The sequence below is a fragment of the Schistocerca americana genome, chromosome 5 (genome assembly GCF_021461395.2).
Source record: "Schistocerca americana isolate TAMUIC-IGC-003095 chromosome 5, iqSchAmer2.1, whole genome shotgun sequence".
Taxonomy (NCBI): Eukaryota; Metazoa; Arthropoda; class Insecta; order Orthoptera; family Acrididae; genus Schistocerca; species Schistocerca americana.
The window spans coordinates 130,320,177-130,345,084 of NC_060123.1; the positions used below are offsets into that span (position 1 = coordinate 130,320,177).

Consider the following 24,908-nt stretch of genomic DNA (forward strand, 5'->3'; position numbering starts at 1 on the left):
CCCATATGGCCTGCACTTCTGTAGAATTTCAAAAGCGGCAGGTCAAACCATAGAATGGGACCTGAACTCGTAGGGCCGAAAAGTGAGAGACTCCTTTTAGTTGCCTCTTTCGACAGGCAGGAATACCTCGGGCCTATTCTAACCCCTGGACCCGCAGGGGGGAGTCAGTCATGAAAGAGTAGCAGTAGTTGAGAAGGGAGTATGACAGTAGTATAGTCTATTCGTAATGTTATTCAATCTGCACACTGAGCAAGCAGTAAAGGAAACCAACAAAAAATTTGAAGATGAAATTGAAGTTCCAGGAGAAGAAATATAAATTACAAGGACTGTCCCAGTAGCTACAAAACGGACAAAGAAAACACAAAAATGTAGGGGAAAACATCTTTATTTCTCCACATAGTTTCATTTCAGCTCAATATACTTTTCCCATCAATGTTGAATAGCTTTGATACCCTATGTATAGTGACAAACACTGAGCTCCACAAAAAAGCTGTCAGCTGCAGACTCCACCAATTCATATTTGGCAAATCTTTTACCACCAGGCCATTCATTTCTTAAAGTCTGGTAACAGAATATAATCAGAGGGGATAAATCTGGAGAATAAAGTGCATTACGAAGCAATTTGAACTTTAAATCACTGATTTTCGCTATGGCAATAATAGGTTTGTGAACTGCTGCATTGTCGCGATAAAAATAACTTGCTTTTATGCAATTGCTTGATTTTATCAGTCAAATGCTGCAGTAAGTTCAGAAAATAATGCAATAAGTTCAGAAAATACTGCAATAAGTTCAGAAAATACTGCAATAAGTTCAGAAAATACTGCAATAAGTTCAGAAAATACTGCAATAAGTTCAGAAAATACTGCAATAAGTTCAGAAAATACTGCAATAAGTTCAGAAAATACTGCAATAAGTTCAGAAAATACTCACCATTGATTGTTTTTCATTTCTGAAGATAATCAATGAAAATTACCCCATGCACAACCCAAAAAATGAAACCATAACCTTGCCAGCAGATGGAATTGTCTCTGCCTTCTTTGGAGCCAATTTTACCTTTTCAATCCAGTGTTCTGACTGTTCCTTCATATCAGGTGTGATGTGATGGACCCATATTCCATCCATGGTTATGAATTGACACAAAATGTGTTTTTATTGCAGTGAAACATTCCCAAACACGCAACTGCAACATCCCCCTGACACCACTTCTGTTCTATTGTCCAAACCCAGGACTCAACTTGCACACAATTTTCTGTCCACAATTATGAAAAGGATAGATTGCTAGTCACCATAAAGATGACAGACTGAGTTGCAGACAGACACAATGAAAAGACTATTACAACTGCACTCTTGGCCAAACCCTTCTTCAGAAAAAGAAAGGAAAACACACACACACACACACACACACACACACACACACACACACACACACACAAACAAACAAGCAGGCACACCTCACACACTCAGCAGTACTATCTTCGGCCGCTTTGGGCAGACTGCAACTGTTGTATCGAACAAAAGCAACAATATGGAGTGGGGCACAAAAGGGGAGGAATAGCTGGGTACATGGGGGGAGGGAAGATGGGCGGATGCATTGGCAGAGATGAGCACACAATCAGGGTGAAAGGAGCAAATAGGGTAGTAGTGATAGGACAGAGGGGGCTGAAACTGTTCAGCGGAGGGCATGGGGACAGTAGGTAACCATAGGTTGATGCTGGGATAATTTCACGAGTATAGAATGCGTTCTTAGAATAATTCCCATCTGGCAATTCAGAAAAGTTGACAGGGGAAGTGAGGATCCGGGTGGGTCATGTAGTGAAGCAGTTATAGAAATCACGCATTTTACATTCAGCTGTGTGTTTGGCTCTGCTCTTGGCCACAGTTTGGTAGCGGCTGTTCATCCTGGTAGACAGCTTGTTGGTAGTCATACCAATATAAAAAGCAGCTACATCATATACCAATGACTGCAGTGGAGCTGGTATATGATGTAGCTGCTTTCACAGGTGATCTGGTCTCTGATGGGGTAGGATAAGCCTTTCACAGAACTGGAATAGGAAGTGCTGGGTGGGTGGATTGGGTTGGTCTCGCACCTGGGCCTTCCACAGAGATATGATTCCTGTGGCAAGGGGCTGGGTTTGGGACTGGCATAGGGATGGACTAGGATGTTGTGGAGGTTGGATGAGTGACAGAACACCACTTTAGGAGGGGTGGGAAAAATCTTGGGTAGAATGTCTCTTATTTAAGGGTATGATGACAGATAATCAAAGCCCTGTGGAAGGATGTGGTTCAGTTGTCCCAGTCCAGCATGATATGAAGTGACAAAGGTGGTGAAGCGATGCAAGGGGCACCAAATTTGTTATAAAAGTGTGAATTTATGTGTGGCTTTTACAATGAAACAAGTTATCACTTGCAGTGCAAAAGTGCACGTGAATAGTTCGCTAACCTGTGTGGTGAATTTTATTTTGTGATCTTGACCCAAATAGAGAGTAAACCCAGTTTCATTTAAACTTTACGTGAGATAGATACATCACGTTACTACAAGAGAGTCGTTTAGCTCATTAGGCAAAACTGAAAACTGCGTGCTCGATTTGAAATACATTACACACCAGTGCACGATTGAGCTGTCCAGTAAATTGCGTACAATAGTTGCAAATGCGTTTGAACTTAATGCACGAAGTTGGAAATTAATTTTGAGACAAGTTCTGATTTTGACAAAAAATGAACTGAAAGATTATTCAAAATATCGAGGTCCAGTTTTAATTGAGACACGTATCACTTTGTTCATTACATTGCCTAGCAACACTATAAAGCAGCTTAACTAATTCATTAGAATGATTTGTGACATACTAAGGCCCACTACAGACAAAATGTTACACTAAGTTTGTTGAGAGTATGGAAGTGTTTTTCTTTGCTTAAATGCCAATAAACCGGCAGTTTCAAAAGTTAAATTATTATTGATTATCTTACACCACTACAGAACTTGCTGTATTGTCTCTCTTCACAAGAGGTCTCAAGAAGCCGGGATAAACAAGAAGAAGAAAAAGACTAAAGAAGAGGCATCGGTATAGTGACATTCCTTTGTAGCTGGTTCTTGGATGTGGTGGGAGGATTGGGAGTGTGTGGGGATGCAACATGGGAAGTATGTTTGCCGCCTAGGTCTGGGAAATAGTGTCCATCTGCGTAGGCCTTTGTGAGAACTTCAGCACACTGGGCAAGGGCTTTCCTCTCACTGCAGATACACCATCTCCAAGTGGCAAGGCTGTATGGGAAGGATATTCTGGTGTGGAAGGGTGGCAGCTGTTGAAATGCCAGTGCTGTTGGTTGGTTTAATGTGGACAGAGGTGTGGATAGAGCCATCAGAGAGGAGGAGGCCAACACCCAGGACTGTGGCACAATGGATTCAGGAGGTTGGCATAGGAGGGTGCCATGTGGATGCCCACGGCTGTGCTGCATATCTGTTTGCATACCTTCCCTCCAAAGGAGTAGTAGTTGTGTGTTAGAATGAAATTAGATGTATGGGAAATGGAGTAGAGGGTATGGAGCCTGAAGGAAATTGGGAGAGGTAGTGCTCAACAGGGGCAAGAGCATGGGCGTGAGGGATGTTGGTGTATAGGGAAGTGGTGTCAACAGTGATGAGTAGTGATCCAGCATGTAAAGGGATGGGAACTGGTGAAAGAAGTGGTTGGTATCTTTGATGTGGGCAGCTGCGAAGGGGCAGCTAGGACCCAAGCCTTTAAGCACGGATCGGAGGTTATGGTGGACTTCTGGGATGGGATCACTCTGGCAGAGTTTATAAGTGGAGGAGTACGACAATTGGCAGAGGCCTTCTGCCAGGTAGTCATTGCGATTTACAATGACTATGTTGGAACCTCTGTCTACAGGTACAATGATTACATGAGGATCTGCTTTGAGGCTGTGCATGGTTGTCCTTTTTCAACTGAAAGGCTGGTGCTCCAAGGAAGGGACTTGGAGATGGATGGTGAGGCCAGGTTGGAGGTAAAGTGGTGGTTAGGTGGATCACATCCCTGTGAAAGAGCCAGATGCAAGACCTGGCCCATCCACAACTTCCTACTTCAGTCCTGCCACAGGGGATGAATGGCCTCCACCAAACCATGGCCAAGAGCAAAGTGGACCACCCTGGGGCACAACATGCAGCTGAACACAACATGCTTGACTTCAATGTCTTTTTCACAATCCACCCCATTGTATCCTCCCTTCCACCGCCAGCTTTTCTGAACTGTGCAAATGGGAGTTATCCTTACAACACATTCTCCTCTCCTGAAATTATCCCATCCTCAACCTATAATAATCTATTGCCCTCACATCCTCAGCTCAACAGTTTCTGACCCCCCTCTTCCTACACCTCATCCCAATTCGTGTCCCCTCACCATCAATGTGTGCTACTATCTGCCAACAAACACACCAGTCTTTTCCCACCTATGCACCCCTCCTCTTCTGCTCCCTGCTCCCCCCTCCCCACAGTCTCCCAACAATTCACCTGGGAGATTTGCCCTGCCACCCTCTAATCCCTGTGTAATCCACCAGACAGCACTCCTCTCAACCCCCCCCCCCCCCCCCACCACCACCACCAGTGCTCTGCTATTCCTTTGTTTTCCCTACCACATCCAGCTTTTGTTCAACACAACATTTTGGAGTCTGCCCAGAATGGCTGGAGACAGCAGTCACGTGTGTGAAGTGTGCCTGCTTGTGTGAATGTGTGTGTGCATTTTCCTCTCTTTTCTGGAAGAGCTTTGTCCAAAAGTTCAGTTTGTAAAAGTCTTTTCATTGTTCCTGTATGCAAGTCAACATGTAATCCTTACAATGAGTAGCAATCTATCCTTTTCATAAATGTTGATATTCCTACCTGGACTTTCTACTGTCAAATTTTGTGAAATAACTACGATGTCTGCTAGCTCACATATTTTCAGCCGACAGTCATCCAACACTATTTTGAGACTTTTCTCCACAATTTCTGACGTGGTCACTTCATTTGGTTCACCAATGAAGTGCTCCTCTTGGCAGCTCATATGACCTCACTTAAACTCCACTATCCAACATTTTGTTGACAGTAAATGGAGGAGCAGACTCTCCCATTATATAATCTAGCTCATCTTTAATATTATTTTGACTAAGAGCTTTCAAATAAAAATTATTGTATTCCACAATGATGACCAGTTTTATCTACATTTACAAATTCATGTCGGTGTTCACTACTGATGGCTGCCAAACGAATACTAAACTATGTAGCATCGTCACACTTCAAACTCAGGCTTTATAAGATTGGTACAACAACCACTATCTACACATAGGGTTGGGTACCTATGGTACAGCCTTTGTATGAGGTTTGCTAACGGCATTGTAATTCTCTCAGAGAAGGCATAGGATTTGCGTGATCAGTTGAGCGGAATGGATAATCTATTGAAAAGACGTTGTAAGATGAACATTAACAGAAGATAAACAATGGTAATGGAACATAGTTGAACTAAACCAGATGATGCTGTGTGAATCTGATCAGTAAATGAGACACTAAAAGTAGCCTCAGATGAGTTTTTTCTATTTGAGCAACAAAATGAATGATGATAGCTGAAGCAAAGAGGATATAAAATGCTGACTGGGTACAGCAATGAAAGCAGTTCTAAAAGGAGAAATTTGGTAACACCAAATATAAATTTACCTGTGGGCGTCTTTACTGAAGGTATTTGTCTGGAATATTGCCTTGTACATAAATGAAACATGGACAATATGCAGTTCAGACAAAAACAAAACAAAAAAAGCTTTTGAAATTTGGTGTTACAGAGCAATGCTCATGATGAGGTGGGTAGACCAAATAACAAATGGGGAAGTACTGCAGTGAACTGAGGAGAAAAGAAATTTGTGGCACAAGTTGACTAAAAGAAAGGATCAGTTCACAGGACACACACTAAGGCACCAAAGAATTATCAATTTGGTATTTGGAGAGAAGTGCAGGCAGTAAAAATTGAAGGAAGATACCAATAATGAATAAATTAAGCAGATTCAAATGGCTGTAGGTGGCAGTAGTTATTCAGGATAGACTAACATGGAGAGCTGCAACAAACCCACCTGTTAACTGAAGAGGAGGAGGAGGAGGACAACGACGACAACACTGACGTGGCTGAAGCTAGGGAGAAGAGAGTGCTTCTGCAAATGTGGTCATCTCAAGGACTGGTGTGATCTGAGTGCTGAGAGGTTCTCATTGTTTCAACACAGCATGAAAACCCTCAGAACAACTTTATGTTTGAAATGCACTAAATAATAAATAATATAGTGTTTGTTACATGTTAAAACATCATAAAGAAGAGAAGAGACTAGATGGAAACAATTTCCTGAGTGAATTGTTAGTTATAAAATATGGTTTTTCTGTCAGAGTACAATATAAATAAGTCCCAGTGTGTCACTGACATAGATGACACTTATTTTACATCAGCAATAGCAACTGAGAAAATGGAAAGATAAAAACTAAAATTATTACAATGAAGAGGTTTCATAATTGCTTTGTAAGCAATACCTGAAAGAATTTAAAAGATCTTGGAAGAATATAGACAATACACAAGACACTGTAAGGAGCAAGTGCCTTAACAAAAACAAACGCAATACACAATACTCAGCACTTCATGCACACATACCTCTAAATTGCACAGTAGATGTTCCTCTTCCACCAGACCGGGTGGTAACAATAATGTCTCCACGACCTTTTCCTGGTCCAGATCGTGCAATGATTTTGTTGGGTGACTTCCATTCGGCAGACAGTTGGCAGTCGCATCCACATATTGTAAGACCTTTAAAAGTATTTCAAATGTAACTAGATGACTACATGCATAAAAAACTCAATAAAAACCTCCAGACGCAATTAGAAAGATTACGAAATTGTGTACAACCATACAAGTAAACCTAAAGAAAAGAGTTCATGTAAACATAGGTCCGCAAATGTTTGGTTACAGAGTTACGGCTAATAAAAGATTTTGCCTGAAATTTAACTTCGCTAATTTGAAGCCATCACAAAACTGTACGAGATTAAATAAAAGCATGATTTCAATTTACTTTGTTGTTATTGGTCTGGTGAATTTAATAAAATATGTCCCAGACGTGTATCTGCAGTAGTTTTCCAAAACATACAGAGAAGCAAAGATTATTATACAAGTAAATATGTTTACTTTCCATTAAGAATGTGGAGATGTTTAGGTCATTGTTGGCGACCATTAGTGAGTTGTTTCTGTCACTTCCTAAACTTGAAATGAGTTAGTTTTCTGCACTGTTCAGTGAAAGAACATAATAACAACAGTGTATTTAAGTGAAACCACATAGTAACTGTTGTAGTTTGTCGATTGTTTGTGAAAGAGGGATGCCTTTCAAATTTACGAGAGGAATACGCCGATGTGGTGTTTATTTATGACAATGTAATGGTAATGCTATGGCTGCAGTTAACAGACAACCTTGTGAAACTGAAACGAGCTACAGAATCTTTTCGTACACATGCAGTTAAATGCACTGAACTTGGTGAAGACATTTTTGAACATTTATTGTGAATGTATTGTGAAACTGTATGTACAGTGTACAACTTCCTTAACAATGAGCTTTGTTTTTTCCAGTTTAACATGAATTTACATGTGCTATGATATTAATAAAAGCAGAACACCTGACACATTCATACAGTTTCAATTAACGTTATTACCATCATGTTTCCAAAATTAAATTCTCTACAACCTCTGTTGGAAACTTTTTACAATTGTCTGGAATTTAAAAAACAAATTCGGCCAAGTAGTTAATAAATTAAAAAAAATTTACGAAATTATTTCTTTGCTTTTCTAGATGTCCTGGGAAACTATTGCAGATTCATGTCTGGGGCATGTTTTATATTAGATTCACCAGATCAATAACAACAAAATAAATGGAATTTGTGCTTTACTTTAACCTTGTATAGTTCTGTGATGGGTTCATATTAGTGAAGTTGCTGAATTTCAGGAAAAATCTTTCACTAGCCCTAACTCCATAACTAAACATGTGAGGACCTATGTTTATATAAACTTTTTTCTTGGGATTTTCTTGTAGAATAACAAAATATTTGCATATCTTCGTGAATCACCCTGTGTGTGTGTGTGTGTGTGTGTCTATATATTCAGCCTGAAAGCCATTACAGAGATAGTGACATTAAAGATAAAGAAGCAACTTCTCTGTATACTACAGCATCATCCGCGAAAAGCCGCATGGAACTTCCGACACTATCTACTACGTCATTTATATATATTGTGAAAAGCAATGGTCCCTAACAATGGAGAGACGTCTACAGACGTTAAAGTAACCTCTGGCGTGCCACAGGGGAGTGTTATGGGACCATTGCTTTTCACAATATATATAAATGACTTAGTAGATAGTGTCGGAAGTTCCATGCGGCTTTTCGCGGATGATGCTGTAGTATACAGAGAAGTTGCAGCATTAGAAAATTGTAGCGAAATGCAGGAAGATCTGCAGCAGATAGGCACTTGGTGCAGGGAGTGGCAACTGACCCTTAACATAGACAAATGTAATGTATTGCGAAGACATAGAAAGAAGGATCCTTTATTGTATGATTATATGATAGCGGAACAAACACTGGTAGCAGTTACTTCTGTAAAATATCTGGGAGTATGTGTGCGGAACGATTTGAAGTGGAATGATCATATAAAATTAATTGTTGGTAAGGCGGGTACCAGGTTGAGATTCATTGGGAGAGTGCTTAGAAAATGTAGTCCATCAACAAAGGAGGTGGCTTACAAAACACTCGTTCGACCTATACTTGAGTATTGCTCATCAGTGTGGGATCCGTACCAGGTCGGGTTGACGGAAGAGATTGAGAAGATCCAAAGAAGAGCGGCGCGTTTCGTTACCGGGTTATTTGGTAACCGTGATAGCGTTACGGAGATGTTTAATAAACTCAAGTGGCAGACTCTGCAAGAGAGGCGCTCTGCATCGCGGTGTAACTTGCTCGCCAGGTTTAGAGAGGGTGCGTTTCTGGATGAGGTATCAAATATATTGCTTTCCCCTACTTATACCTCCCGAGGAGATCACGAATGTAAAATTAGAGAGATTAGAGTGCGCACGGAGGCTTTCAGACAGTCGTTCTTCCCGCGAACCATACGCGACTGGAACAGGAAAGGGAGGTAATGACAGTGGCACGTAAAGTGCCCTTCCGCCACACACCGTTGGGTGGCTTGCGGAGTATCAATGTAGATGTAGAACAAGACAAGGCTTACAGCATGAGTTTACAGGTGAAGGGGGGAACATATGGTTTTTTTTTAATAAACAGTGCTATGGAGAAAGATATTTGAGTGATAAGCACACTAATGTTTGGCTTTGTTGGCTAAACTATTTTCTAGGAAAACCTAAACACTATAACAAACTCAAACACTCATATCACAGCCTACACACTGACAGTGAGACCTTCTAACTCAGCTAATCTGACAGACTGTGCCTGCCTTATTTATGTTGTTTCACACCTGGCTGGAAATGGAAATCTGACAACAAAAAATACATATATAACCCACTCACTAAACCTGACAAGCTGTATCAGCCATATTTATGCAGTCTAGCACCTGGCTGGAAATCAAAAGCCGACATCATCAAAAATGCATACAAATCCCCACTCACTAATACCCTGAGAGGGTAAGTTTACACCAAGTTAGCTGTTTATCAGTTGTTGCTCAGTTATGTATTTATTCTTATCTTGGGGTTGGAGCGCAATATTGTCCTCTCTCAAAACCTTGGTTGTGGTGGCTCGCTGACCCCCAACATAACATGAGATATACATTCACTCCATACATAACACACTTTTATTTACAAAGAATTAGAACTATCAACATAACAATGTGTAATACATAACTAACATGTCCCCAACAAGTATTTTGATGTACATTGTTTACAAAAACTATGATAAATGGTAGGGAGATCCACTGCTTAACTCTTACCATACATTTTGCAAATATTATCACAATGCTTTAGTTACACCTTTTTGCTCTTATGCTAGGGAGTACCATCTACACAAAGTAGCCAATTAATGATTGCGTTATCATTCTACAACAATAATGATACAGAATATTGTCACTCACCAATGAGATCTGTGGGACTAGTTCCAAGAAATTCTCCTCTCAGTGTCACTCTCGTCCCTGGAGGTCCTTCTTTGGGGGAAATTCCGGTTACAATCGGAGGAGGAGCCATGTTTGATAAAGCTGTAAAATAAACCGACCTGTCACAAATTCTGTCTGAGATATTTTTCATAAAATATCTGAAAATCATAATAGACACACTGCACCATTACAACCTCTTATAAAGAAGATCTAACTTCAATTATTGATTCGAATTAAACGCTACCATAGAGAACCACAGCAACATCCACTAAAAACGAAATAAGTGAGGCTGTAATACGGAGGCTACTAAGTCTGCAAATTCAATATACAATCAATTCGTTTACATTCGTGTACCCAGACTGGTTCTCAAACTTCTAGGTTGGTTGGTTGTTTCTGGGAAGGAGACCAGACAGCGAGATCATCGGTCTCATCGGATTAGGGAAGGACGGGGAAGGAAGTCGGCCGTGCCCTTTGAAAGGAACCATCCCGGCATTTGCCTGGAGCGATTTAGGGAAATAACGGAAAACCTAAATCAGGATGGCCGGACGCGCGATTGAACCGTCGTCCTCCCGATGGCGAGTCCAGTGTCTAACCACTGCGCCAAACTTCTACTAATAGAAAAATATCGCGGATGTATTCAGCTTCGTTCCACAGGAACGCATTCCTGAATATTAGGCCTTACTCCAGGTGACAAGTTCCGCCCCTTTCTCAACTGGAAGTGTACTACTTAATCATGAATCGTATGAATATATTCATTCACGACGAGAAAATAATTTACTGTGACGTACATAGTGTTCATAAAAACAATAATAAACTCGCAGAAAGAACAATAAACTGTTTAAAAATAAAAAAAGTAAATTTTTGACAGATAAACTTAACCTAGTTCAGCTGCTGTGATCGCAGCAAAGCAGACTATGGACTCCTTACAGTCATTAACAATAACTAAACTCGCTCTCAAAGATCAACATCACTATCATATATTTTAGGCAGTCCTTCAATTTTTTTCCTACATAACATCCACACAGTCCTACTCCCACACTCCATGCTTAAACAACACAATAATCACATAGCGAGATTGTCGCTAATCAGTGTCGCCAACAGTACGGGTTTTCTGTTTTCCTCTGGTTTGTCGGGTTGTATCTTTGAAACTCCAGGAATCAAGTTTTCCTCAGTTCACCAGTAACAATCAGCACAGGCTAATCACACCTTTATCTGAAACATATATTCATATTAAACACGATAAACATTCAGAAGAGGAAAATAGTACAAGCCCGAGAACTGACGTATTAAGTGAAAGGAGTTATTTTATACTTCAGGTGGTGCCCTAATCTGAATACCTGTATTGATTTCACTGAAGGCTTCTTTGTCGAGCAATTCTTGCCCTTTAAAATTTTTGACGTACACACACTTATTTCATCACCAAGTCTGATCTCTGGCTTTTTTTGCTTCTAATGTCGCAAGCCTTGATGCTCATCATGTAGGCAGTCAATCCTTCATTCTGTAAAAGTAACAATACCACATCTCGTGGCCCCATTTACACCGAAAGCCTTCTTTACACCGAAGTGATCACAAGCGAATATGAGCGAATGCGCATTCGCGTGAACGATGCGCAAGTATCTCCTAGTGTGTGCCATCCATACCTGTGCCTTCGAATAGGCATTTACACTGGAGAAAACAGAAGAAAAACACGAGATCACAGAGCAGCCGACATGTTGATTTCAGAGTTTGCCAGGTTTTTGTGTTAGTGTTTGCATATTACGAAAATACACAGTTTTAATGATAAATCGCATTAAAGATCTCTCCAGACCGCTCATTTTTAGTATGATTATATTATTTGCAGGGAATTATCAACTTTTTAGCCCAACACATTGAAAAATAATCAGCGGCCTTAATTTAAAGTTATTTGTTCACTGTCCAACCTTGAGGTCGCTGTGAAAGATTTTTAACAGTGTAATTTCGCGCAGTGAATTATATTGACGATATTCCTTGCATGATCGGAAAAAAAGCGCCGCAACTGATAAACATTCCATACTGCCGCGTCGTCCTCAAAACGTTCAAATTAACATTATTCCGTACACTGCAGTCGATTTCCCACCAGTTTCTTTAAATAAATAAATAAATTATATTCCAAACACTGCCTTGTAGCCTATAAATCGTTTAACTAAGCAATGTCCCACATATTGTCTGAATTGTTTAGACATTCCACACACTGCAATCGATTTCCCGCCAAGTGGCGAATCAACTGAATCTTTTTCCCACCAATTTACAGGTGGGGAGGGGAGAAGGAGGGCTGGGGTATTTCCTAAAGGGGAAGGGGTTAATTAATTGATCGATTTAATTAATTAGTCGACCAAATTGACATCAAATGGTTGCTTGCATTGGCAATTGGCATTCCCAGAGGGGTGTTGTAGGAGGAGGGGAGGGGGACGAGGAGGCGGGGTGAGGGGTTCTTGGAAGAATAGATTACTCCCAGTGGGTCATAACACTCATAGCAGAACAACTGGTTAAGGACCTGTTACTCAAAAGAGAACAATAGGTTTGGCCCTGAACGTATACTTGCTCTTGAAGTAGGCAACCTGCACTAACAAACTGCACTGATCTCCTTGTTGCCCTACTACTCCCCAGTGGTGTGATCGACTTTTTGAAACTATCTGTATAATGATGCAGGCCATTCACGCTGGTGGGCCCTCATTTGCGATTCCCTCCTGCTCCTGAACTGCTAGCTCCTGTACCATCAGCTCCCGCAGCTCAGCCTCCATTAATTCCTGCACCCTAGCCCCCACTAGTTGCTATGCCATGGGCCTCACTGGCTCCTGTGCCACAGGCCCTGCTGGCTTCTGCACGATGGTCTCCACTGTCTCCAGTGCTATTGGATCTGGTGCTTCCTGCTCTGGCACCTCGAATCCATCGCCTCCGATCCTGTGCCTCCTTATCTGGCACCTCCTAACATGGCTCCTCCCCATTTGGCACCTTCCCATCTGGCACCTCCCAATCCAGCGCCTCCCACTGCAGTGCCTCCTGCTGCAACATCTTCTACTGTGGTGCCACCAGCTCCTGCCACACCTACTCCAGCACCGCAGGTGGCCTTGTCTCTGGCTCCAACACCTCTTGCAGTTCCAGCGCCAGTGGTGCCCTCACTGCTAGCCCTGGCACCTCTTCAGATTTTAGCACAGTTCACATCCTCCTTGCTGCCAGCCAGCATGCTGCTATCCCACATGCTCCCAGCCTGCATGCCACTAGCCCACTTGACATCTCCTCCACAGAACCACCCTTGTGCTTCATATGCTTTCCACTACTGTCCTCTTTGTGTCCTCTTCTCGGTCCGAAGGTGACTGCACTCTGCCCTCTGTTATCTCTACTGACCACATCTTGTTCCCTCTGGACATGTTGCCCATGGTTCAGCCATCCTTTCTGCTTGTGCCAGTGTGCAACCCACATCCTTGGAGTCCTGCTCTCTCTCCCAGGTTTCTTCTCATCAGTGTATTGGTTACACTCATCTCATGTATTTGCTTTCCTCTTCAAATGGCACCTTCACTGCAAGTGACACTTCTACTCTGGGTCTCTGCTCTACATCACTCTACCCTGGTGGCCAGCCACAGATGTTACCAGTCATGATTGTCTCAAGTGCCTCCTCGTCTCAGTAGAGTATCCACCTTTCCTCTACAGGGCGCCACCCATGTGTCTTCACTTGGACTTCTCCAGTACTGCGAGTGTGCAAGTTCCAGCTCCAGTTCACAAATTTGATATCGACATTCAAAAGAGCACAGCACTTGCCTGTTCAGTTGCTATTCAGGCCCTAACGTTAGTGTGCATTTTCTGTGTCAGTAATGAAGTTCTATTGTTCTTGGTCACCTGGACACATCTCTCTTCTTGCGTGCATCACCCACACAATGATATACTGAACTATTGATATTAAGTTCCATTGACAACAGTTCAGAATACATTCATGCACAAATTTGTCATATATTTGAGGATATTACATCTATAATCATGTGACAATGTACAAGAAACTTATAATACAACTTTAGTTATAAGTTAAGAATATCTTTCGTGCTTTCAGTTCGTTGTATATGAATGTATTGTGCACAAAATTTTTTATGCATGTCTGTTTTCGCCATCAAAGTGCATGTTAATAGTATTTACCCGCTTTCTGTGTCTTTCTGCGAGCGTTCCTACCAGTGAATCCCTATAGTACGGACTCCGAAAAGAACTACAGCAGCCAATACAATATAATAAGTGTACTTCGCCAGATTGTGTTCATTTCGACAATGGAGCTGTTCCCCAATCGCTGGTACAACACTGTGACTCCCGCAGTGACTCACATAATATTTTCCACAGCCCAGATCAGTCTACATGGAACGTGAAAGTGACATTCTACCATGTCATACCACTGACTACAAGAGTAACAAGCATGTGCATGAGCAAAATGCAATGACTTCCAACGTCCTCACTGATTTCGGTGATGAGTGCAATCTTTCCTTACGCCAACAAGACAATTTTCCGCCAAATACTTCAGACCTACACAGCATCATCTTGTGTGGCTTTCCTTTCACATCACGCACAACCCGGTTGAATCAGTTTGTAACCTGAAGTTGGATCCAGCTTGTTGGGCTATGCAGGAAGATTCCAGGGTTGCCATTTGAATCATGCATGGCCCAGGGATCCCGTTCAGCGCTGTTCTAGGACTAACTGACCCAGCACATCAAGAACGAAATTTCTGCGAAGCATATATACAACAGTTTCCATCCAACACTACCGCTATTTCAACCAGAACACCCAGCAACACCAAGTAGTTCTAGGCACTTCAGTCTGGAACCGCGCTACTGCTTCGGTCGCAGGTTAGAATCCTGCCTTGGGCATGGATGTGTGTGATGTCCTTAGGTTAGTTAGGTTTAAGTAGTTCTAAATCTAGGGGACTGATGACTTCAGATGTTAAGTCCCATAGTGCTTAGAGCCATTTGAACCCAGCAACATGGTTCATGATCACTGACTTCATCCTACAGAGCCAAGGCATCTTTGAAAAAACTTCCAAATTCGTTGCCCTATCAATTAACACAGAAGAGCGTGTCGATATGATCTGCAAAGTCCTACTAGCACCTCCAACTGACGGCAGATCTGGTGCCACCAAAGAGATTTGCTTCACTGGCTCAGCAAGACAGCAGAGTAACAATTGTGACAAGTAATTTACGAGAAACAGCTGGGCAGTAGAACGGTATCTCAGCTTTGGATACATCTCTGTACGTCTTTCACCTCATCTCTCATTCCAGACATCACACTTTGGATGCTATGACTCATTAAACTTCTGTCACAGATGCAGATGGCAGTAATCTCACAGGAAAACGATCCAATGGAAAGCAAATTACTCCTGGCCAACAAACGTTTTGCAGTCCTGCAACAACAACAACACGCGATGTGCCAGATAACAATGAGCATTGCCAGTACATTCCTGATGCAGCTCACTCTCCGCTACTGCTAGCAACCGCAATCCGAGCTGCTCTGAACAGTCATGAGAGTGACATAACTAACCCCCACCACGATGGTACTTACTTTTGGCTAGCCACAACAGCCACACCCTCGTCTCACAACAACATTCCACTAACAGGCAAGCCAGTACTACTGCAGCTGCATTAATTTCATACCCACTTTGGCGACCAGGCAAGCAACTTGTCCACGCAGTGCAACTACCCAAAGGCAAGATGTGATCCAAATCGTAGGACGCAACAAAGCCCACAACACAGACAGGTGGACCAAATTATTTTTTCACCATCCCTGAGCGATAGAAGCAGATTGTATGTGTTAGACCACTCAACAAATCAATACTTCCTAATCGACACTGGCTAGGAAGTGAGCACCATTCCCAGGGAGAACTCACCAATGAGGTTTACAATGCCAGCCATCCAACTGCGAGCTACAAACAATACTCGTATCAAACATTTCAGAATTGCCTTACACACTGTGGGCCTCGGCCTATGCGAGAAATTTCCATGGCAGTTTTGGTCACTGATCTTCAAGAACCGATCTTGGGCGCGGATTTTCTCCATCGCTTTCATCTCTTTTGGGGCATGACACAAGGTATCCTCAGCCAAATCAGTAGTGAAGAGTCAGTACCCGGTACGAACGGTCGTCTGCCACGACGTCCACAGACAGTTCTGTAGGAGACCATTGTGACAGCAACCGGCTCAGTGTCAGCAGACGACACAGACATACAATCAGGGCATTCTGCACTGCAAGAATCACCACAGAAACAGTCAGTATGCTGAACTTTGCTAACAGTATACATGCATCCCCCACAAGTGCCCCCCCCCCCCTCCCCCACGTTTCTTAGACAACTCATGGGAAATTTAAACCGAGAAACACTATATATGACACTGTGCATAAAATTAATGCTAAATAAGGTCTGCCTCTCCGCCACAAAGTGTACAGACTGGCAACAGACTGACTGTGATCAGCTAAAACAAGCGACGAAACTGGCATAGGCACTGCTCAGACTGACGTCTCCACTCACATCACTCCAGATTACGATAGCACATCAAACATTGTGAATGCCAACAGCAAGTTCAAGGTGAGACTTCGTATGACACTGACGTAAACCTAGTAGAAGATCAGCAAGAGGAATGACAGGTTTATTTCCAGACAGTTCACTCTCTGCTACGAACTTCCCAGCGATGTCGAACCTGCGGCTATTGTGTCACGGTTATCGATCGACGGTTTCCTGATTATCAAGGCTGCTATAAAACGACACCTGTCTACAAGCTTGAAAGCGGAGCCTGATGACATCACACCCTCCATTCAGTCACCTCCACAGCGCAGCACTCCCCCAATGCGACTCAGTACCCTCAACGCATTCCAGCTACGGTCGCCCCTTGTCAACCTCCCCCCTACCTCAGCCATTATCACCTGTATTAAGTCAGAACGAGGATCACAACATTACAGTCTTTCTCTTCGCTTCTTGCTGAGAAACGGCACAGTCGTGCCCTGCATAGCAGCCAGCCACGATATGGTTGGTCATGCGTGACTGCGCGAAGACGACGTCAGGAGCTGCGCCTTCAGCGACCACCTTGCGCCAGTGCTCAGCACTCTGGGATGTGGGTGGATGTGTATGTGGCGGGGGGCGGGGGAGGGGGCTCTGTGGGGACCTCACTATCGATAATGGAAGTGCAGGAAAACAAAACTCTTTGGCAGCTAATTTAGCCTCCCTGATGCTTTCAGTTTGTTGTTTACGACTGTGTCATGAACACTCGTTTCTATGCATGTCTGTATTTACCAATAAAGTGCATGTTAATAGCATTTATCTGTTTTCTGCACCTTCCTGTGAGCATTGTCTCCAGAAATCCCACAAGTCAGCCACATGGCGAATGATGTGCTGCGTAGGTGCTTTAGTGAAGCTAAAGTGTGTGTATTAAGCAAATAAATGCGAAAATAGGAGTTAAAAGTTATAGAATAAAACTAATTGCACCTGACTATTAATTAAACGTAAAAGTAAAACTCGGTAAACATAGTAGCTGAACGATTTGTTATTTTGATCAGGGCAGCTGCAGCATTCAAAATGCAGTCGACAAAAACGTAGTGGTGGCGAAGCTATTACTGTATTGTGCTCAACAGGGATGAATGAAAATCCGAGAAGCACCTTTGCATAAAATCATGCTACTCATAAATAGTCTAGTTACTCTATTTCTTCAAGTAACTAAGGTAAGTTCAAATGGCTCTGAGCACTATGCGACTCAACTTCTGAGGTCATCAGTCGCCTAGAACTTAGAACTAATTAAACCTAACTAACCTAAGAACATCACACACATCCATGCCCGAGGCAGGATTCGAACCTGCGACCGTAGCGGTCGCTCGGTTCCAGACTGCAGCGCCTAGAACCGCACGGCTACTCCGGCCGGCTAAGGTAAGTTCATCAGCCAGAGAAGAGCATAGAAACATCTTAAGTTACTATTCTTTCGTACAAGCGTACTGCTCCCCTCCCCCGTTATGAAGATGGACCGTGACAAAGTGGGATGACTGGCTCCCTAAGGCCGGTATTACACTATCAAATTTTTTTTGTCAAAGATTTGATCAAAGATGTGATCCAATATTCCGTCCAATATACACTCCTGGAAATGGAAAAAAGAACACATTGACACCGGTGTGTCAGACCCACCATACTTGCTCCGGACACTGCGAGAGGGCTGTACAAGCAATGATCACACGCACGGCACAGCGGACACACCAGGAACCGCGGTGTTGGCGGTCGAATGGCGCTAGCTGCGCAGCATTTGTGCACCGCCGCCGTCAGTGTCAGCCAGTTTGCCGTGGCATACGGAGCTCCATCGCAGTCTTTAACACTGGTAGCATGCCGCGACAGCGTGACGTGAACCGTATGTGCAGTTGACGGACTTTCAGCGAGGGCGTATAGTGGGCATGCGGGAGGCCGGGTGGACGTACCGCCGAATTGCTCAACACGTGGGGCGTGAGGTCTCCACAGTACATCGATGTTGTCGCCAGTGGTCGGCGGAAGGTGCACGTGCCCGTCGACCTGGGACCGGACCGCAGCGACGCACGGATGCACGCCAAGACCGTAGGATCCTACGCAGTGCCGTAGGGGACTGCACCGCCACTTCCCAGCAAATTAGGGACACTGTTGCTCCTGGGGTATCGGCGAGGACCATTCGCAACCGTCTCCATGAAGCTGGGCTACGGTCCCGCACACCGTTAGGTCGTCTTCCGCTCACGCCCCAACATCGTGCAGCCCGCCTCCAGTGGTGTCGCGACAGGCGTGAATGGAGGGACGAATGGAGACGTGTCGTCTTCAGCGATGAGAGTCGCTTCTGCCTTGGTGCCAATGATGGTCGTATGCGTGTTTGGCGCCGTGCAGGTGAGCGCCACAATCAGGACTGCATACGACCGAGGCACACAGGGCCAACACCCGGCATCATGGTGTGGGGAGCGATCTCCTACACTGGCCGTACACCACTGGTGATCGTCGAGGGGACACTGAATAGTGCACGGTACATCCAAACCGTCATCGAACCCATCGTTCTACCATTCCTAGACCGGCAAGGGAACTTGCTGTTACAACAGGACAATGCACGTCCGCGTGTATCCCGTGCCACCCAACGTGCTCTAGAAGATGTAAGTCAACTACCCTGGCCAGCAAGATCTCCGGATCTGTCCCCCATTGAGCATGTTTGGGACTGGATGAAGCGTCGTCTCACGCGGTCTGCACGTCCAGCACGAACGCTGGTCCAACTGAGGCGCCAGGTGGAAATGGCATGGCAAACCGTTCCACAGGACTACATCCAGCATCTCTACGATCGTCTCCATGGGAGAATAGCAGCCTGCATTGCTGCGAAAGGTGGATATACACTGTAATAGTGCCGACATTGTGCATGCTCTGTTGCCTGTGTCTATGTGCCTGTGGTTCTGTCAGTGTGATCATTGATGTATCTGACCCCAGGAATGTGTCAATAAAGTTTCCCCTTCCTGGGACAATGAATTCACGGTGTTCTTATTTCAATTTCCAGGAGTGTATTTGACAAAGATCTTTGACGTAGCGGTACAAGGGGTATTACACTGTCATCAAATTTTTCGTCAAAGTTCAAGAAGGCTGACAATAACTTGTTATTAACCGCAGCAGTTCTACGTACTCCAATTGCGTTGTGTGCACATGCGGAAAAGAAGTGGGGGAAAAAAATGGAACCATACATACGAGGTTGAGAGTCTTAAAAGTCCTGGGATTACAACTTGATAATAAATTCAGTTGGGAGGAGCACACCACAGAACTGCAGAAAGGCCTTAACAAATCTGTATTTGCAATTCGAGTGTTAGCATACATAGGCAACATAAAAATGAAAAAGCTTGCATACTTTCATTCCATAATGTCATATGGGATAATATTTTGGGGTAAATCTTGAAGTCAAACAAAAGTTTTCAAGGTCCAAAAGCGTGTAATACGTATTATTTGTGGAGTAAATTCACGGCCTCCTGCAGAAACCTCTTCAAAGAACTGGGTATACTAACTACTGCCTCTCAGTTTATTTACTTCTTAATGAAATTTGTCGTAAATAATATATCTCTTTTTCCAACAAACAACTCAGTTCATACATACAATACTAGGAACAAAAATGATCTGCACAAGGACTTAAAAGCACTTACTTAAGTTCAAAAAGGGGTCCACTACTCAGGAACACTCATCTTCAATAATTTGCCAGGAAACATAAAAAATTTAGTTAGAAATAAAGATCAGTTTAAAAGGAGCCTGAAAGACTTACTACTGGCAAACTCCTTCAACTCCATTGGCGAAATTTTTAATAGAAACAAATGATGTATTTATTCATACTATTAGTATTGTTATTTCAGCTTTAAAAAAGTCGACATGTTCCACATCCACGAGGATCTCCTCAGCACGGATCTATGGAACGAAAAAATAATCTAATCTGGGTGAAGCCGTGGATTTTACGGCGACACGATAAAAGCATTCAACAAAACTTTTTACGTGAGCTTACAGTGGAAGACGTCAAGTCGTACATCAATTACTTAAGAATGGATGAGCATACATTTCTGTATGTGCTCAATGAAGTGTATCCTCATATCACAAAGCACAATATTCACTTAAGAACTGTTACATCTTCAGAAGACTGGCTCACTATAACACTCCGATTCCTTGCTACAGGAGAGGGTTATGTTAGGTTAGGTCAGGTTAGGTCTCCAATCTTCTTAATCTATTTTTGTATTCAGGGTGCCACACGTTGTAAAGCGCCTCATCAGCTTCAGACATCTCTGTTAATTTTGTAGTTGTCGGCACACACCAATTGTATTTACCGGCAATGGTTATAAAAACACTACAGACGACAGAACGCTGCAGCGATGCTAGCGCTCGATGTGGTAACATGTCACATTGCAGTGAACAGAAGACAAGCGGTTTCTTTGATCAAATATACAGCGAGGCCCTAGATTTGATCAAATATTGGACGACATTTGACAAAGTCCCTATTACACTATCAAAAATCTTTGACAAAGATATTGGACAAAGAAATTTGACAGTGTAATACCGGCCTAAGCAATAGTCGTGCCTCAGGTGCAACCACAACCGGGGGGACTCTGTGGAGAGGTTGTAATAATATGTCATTCGTGACAAAGGGCACCAGTCTCTCCAGTAGCTGCAGGGCAACAGTCTCGCTGTTTGACTGATCTGTCCTCGTGATAATGGCCAATATGGCCTTGGTAAATAGCTGTTGTGAACGTCCGAAAGCATGTGTAAGCTATAGCCCTTATTTTTCCTGATCCCGTGCAGCTCTACTCTATGGTTACATGATGATGGCATCCTCTTGGGTAAAATATTCTAGAGATAAAATAGTTCTCAATCGCATCTCTAGACAGGGACTACACAGGAGGATGATGTCACAAGAACACAAAATTGTGTTCCACAGGTGAGAGAAAGGGTTGGCTCTGAGCACTATGGGACTCAACTGCTGAGGTCATTAGTCCCCTAGAACTTAGAACTAGTTAAACCTAACTAACCTAAGGACATCACAAACATCCATGCCCGAGGCAGGATTCGAACCTGCGACCGTAGCGGTCTTGCGGTTACAGACTGCAGCGCCTTGAACCGCACGGCCACTTCGGCCGGCGGTGAGAGAAAGAAATATTAGATCTCTTAAACGAGTAGGTACCGTAAGTTGGAGGATTTATAACGAGAAATGGTTAGGGTGAAGTTGGATACAGTAGGAAATAGTGAAGCGCTATGACAGCAAGAACATAACTTATAGAAGTGGATTATAAATACATAATCAAATCGGGAGTAGGTCTAATAATGAATAAGGAAATAGGAATGTGGGTAAGCTACTATGGACAGCATAGAGAATGTATTATAGTAGTCATGATAGACACAATGCCAACACTCACCACACTATAATCTGTTCATCTTATGAATAAACTTGATATAAACATTGCACTATATATTCTTCCGCGTTTGCTGGAACCTCATTGGATTTCCGTTCCAGGAAGGGCTGCAGCCAAGCTGTCTCGAGCACTGTCAAGTACGATAATAAGGGTACGTTTTGTGCTGTGCGTTAAGCGCACATCGACTTCGCGATAATATGGGACAGTAGATTTGGCGGCGCATTGAACTTCGACAACACTGGCCTGTCAGCTGGCACAGATAGCCTGCAGTGACATGGCCAGCTGCAGTTCACACGTAAAAAGAGACGAGCAGAGGAACAATACAGCTTCGAATGTCATTTAATTTTTAAGCAGAATGAAATAATACACTGCAAATCTCCCACAATACGTTCCTTAGACGACTAGACGAAAACCGCAACACGTTATCTATTTTAACTAACGTACTATTGTAATTAAAAACAAGAATGGTGAAAATTCCTGACTTAACCACAGGGTAATTTTTCTACATAAGCTGCGGGTAACGACAGACAGTATTGAAGGATTTCACCGTATAGTAAAATCCGAGAAATACATTTCTGTTCTGGAAGTGTCACCTGCTATGTTGATAACGAGCCTATGCAAAAACAGAATCCACGAAGCCAACCAGGCGCAGCATTTTCTCTTCTTTTTTTATGACGAGCCGTTCTATATCCTGCCAGCGTTCGGCAGTGACGTGTGAAAAAGCTGCGCGCGATAGTTCCAGTACGTCTGACAGATTAACAGACTTGTTACTTCTCGGGCCAAATCCCACAGCTTGGCTCCAGATCAGTTTTGTTGGATTCATATTGTAATGGTACTGTAGCAAATGTAAAAATGCAGCATTTGTATGATGTGCTCGATGCAGTGAAAATGATTGTTTTTCACATTTCTATGGTACTTATCTACCACTGTGGTATAAAACGATGGACATAGTCCAAATGATGAGGATTTGGTTTTTCAGTTCTGCCTTAAAAATTAAATTGTTATATTTTCTTAATTTAAACAATTTTTATGAGCAGTCTTTCATAAAACATCGATAATTAAGAATTTGTATTTGAAATGGAAACAGGAATTTCGCGTCCAATACGTATTTAGAAACATATTCATAAAAATGATGATGAGTTTTATAATTACGAGATGTAGGTATTTCAAACTGAGCGAGAACAAAAAATAGAACACTAGTGGGATCTGAACCAACGCACGAAGAACGGCATTTAGTTCACATTCCGTTACGCTACGCTACCCTCCGCGCTACACATTCACTGTGGGTTTCTTTATCAACTGTAATATATACATTTCTGGGAAAACTTCATAGCCGATTATCTCGGTAAAATTATGAAAAACATTAAGAACAGCCTATCTCTCGGGACTTTTTAACCGTGTTCCGAGCGCGTGTTTTACTACGGAACAGAATCCAGCCTCAGCCATTTTCATAGTGCGCATTAACAGTGCGACAATCAGAGCACAACGCTGCAGAGGCTGTGACTGTACACGATGTTTGAAGTAAAAACTACCTAGCTAAAGCGTGATTATGAAAAACGTTGATGGCTGTTAATACATTCGAATATCTGAAAGTTTCATTTACCTGAGTAATAAGATACCTAATACATAAGTAGGACCTACTTCCAAGAGCGTAACAACACCAGTGTAAGTGTGCTACGGCTTCTGACCAATCATCGCGTTTGTGTTTGTTTACATCAGGTTTATTCTTATGATGAACGGATTATAGTTCGAGTTTATACGCCATCTAGCTCTACAGATGACGAAGGAACTGAAAGAATGTATTTTGAGCTAAAAGAAATTATGCAGATACTTAAGGGAGACGAAAATTGTGTTGTGATGGCATCTTGGAATTCGACAGTAGGAAGAGAAGGAAAAATGGTCGGAGAACATGGACTGGAGGAAAGGAATAACAAGGGAAGCAGCCTGACAGAATTTTGCACAGAACATAATTTAATCACTGATAACACTTAATTTAAGGAGCATGAAAAAAGACTGTTTACGTAACAGAGACCTGGAGGCAACAGAAGATTTCCGATAAATTATGTAACAGCTAGACAGATTTCTAAACCATACGTCAAATGGCGGAACATTTATTTATTTACTTACTTACCAGTCAGCGCAACAGTCCTTGTAAAACCTTGGCCTCCTCTGTCACCTGTCTCTATTCACCTCTGTACATCGCTTTCCTACTCCAGTTCTTGTTTCCCATTGCTTTGAGATTGTCTCCCATACCTTCAAGCCATCTTTTCTTGTGACTTCCTCTTTTTTTCTTCTCTCGTTGTGCTTTCCTGCAAACACTTTCTTAACATTCGAGTTTATGGAATTCTCTGTATGTGGCCAGCCCATCATATTCGTCTTTGCTTGATTTTCCCTACAATATTCATCTTTTCAAAAAGCGTCTGTAGTTTTGCCTTTGTTCTTCAGATTTCTTCCTTTCTCTCGCACCCAAATATCTGCCTCAAAACCTTCCTTTCTATTCTCAGTTTCCACCTTCTACCTTTATAATTATCACCCAGTGTTCCGATCCATATGCGCCTAAAGGGCTTAGTACACACAGAGGGAAACAATCGCAACAGCAAAAAATACGAGGTGCATTCAAGTTCTAAGGCCTCCGTTTTTTTTTCTCCAGACTGGAAAGAGATAGAAACATGCGCATTGTTTTAAAATGAGGCAGCGTTCATTGTCAATACGTCCCAGAGATGGCAGCACCGTACGGCAGATGGAATTTTACCGCCAGCGACGAGAATGAGAACTGTTTTAAATATTTAAAATGGCGACGTTTTCCTTACTTGAACAGCGTGCAATCATTCGTTTTCTGAATTTGCATGGTATGAAACCAATTGAAATTCATCGACAGTTGAAGGAGGCATGTGGTGATGGAGTTATGGA

The 24,908-nt window shown here is 42.8% G+C and overlaps 1 protein-coding gene across 1 annotated transcript in view; it reads right to left on the reverse strand.

Annotated features, from left to right (window-relative positions):
• Nucleotides 1–11,174, reverse strand: part of LOC124615371 (exocyst complex component 2) — a 121,225-nt gene extending 110,051 nt beyond the window's left edge. Inside the window, exons 1-3 of the mRNA XM_047143194.1 lie at nt 10,995–11,174; nt 10,098–10,217; nt 6,642–6,794 (exon numbers count right to left, since the gene is read on the reverse strand). Of these exons, the coding sequence (XP_046999150.1) occupies nt 6,642–6,794; nt 10,098–10,206 (262 nt within the window). The 5' untranslated portion in view covers nt 10,207–10,217; nt 10,995–11,174. The remainder of the gene's footprint in view (nt 1–6,641; nt 6,795–10,097; nt 10,218–10,994) is intronic.
• Nucleotides 11,175–24,908: the final 13,734 nt, after the last annotated feature.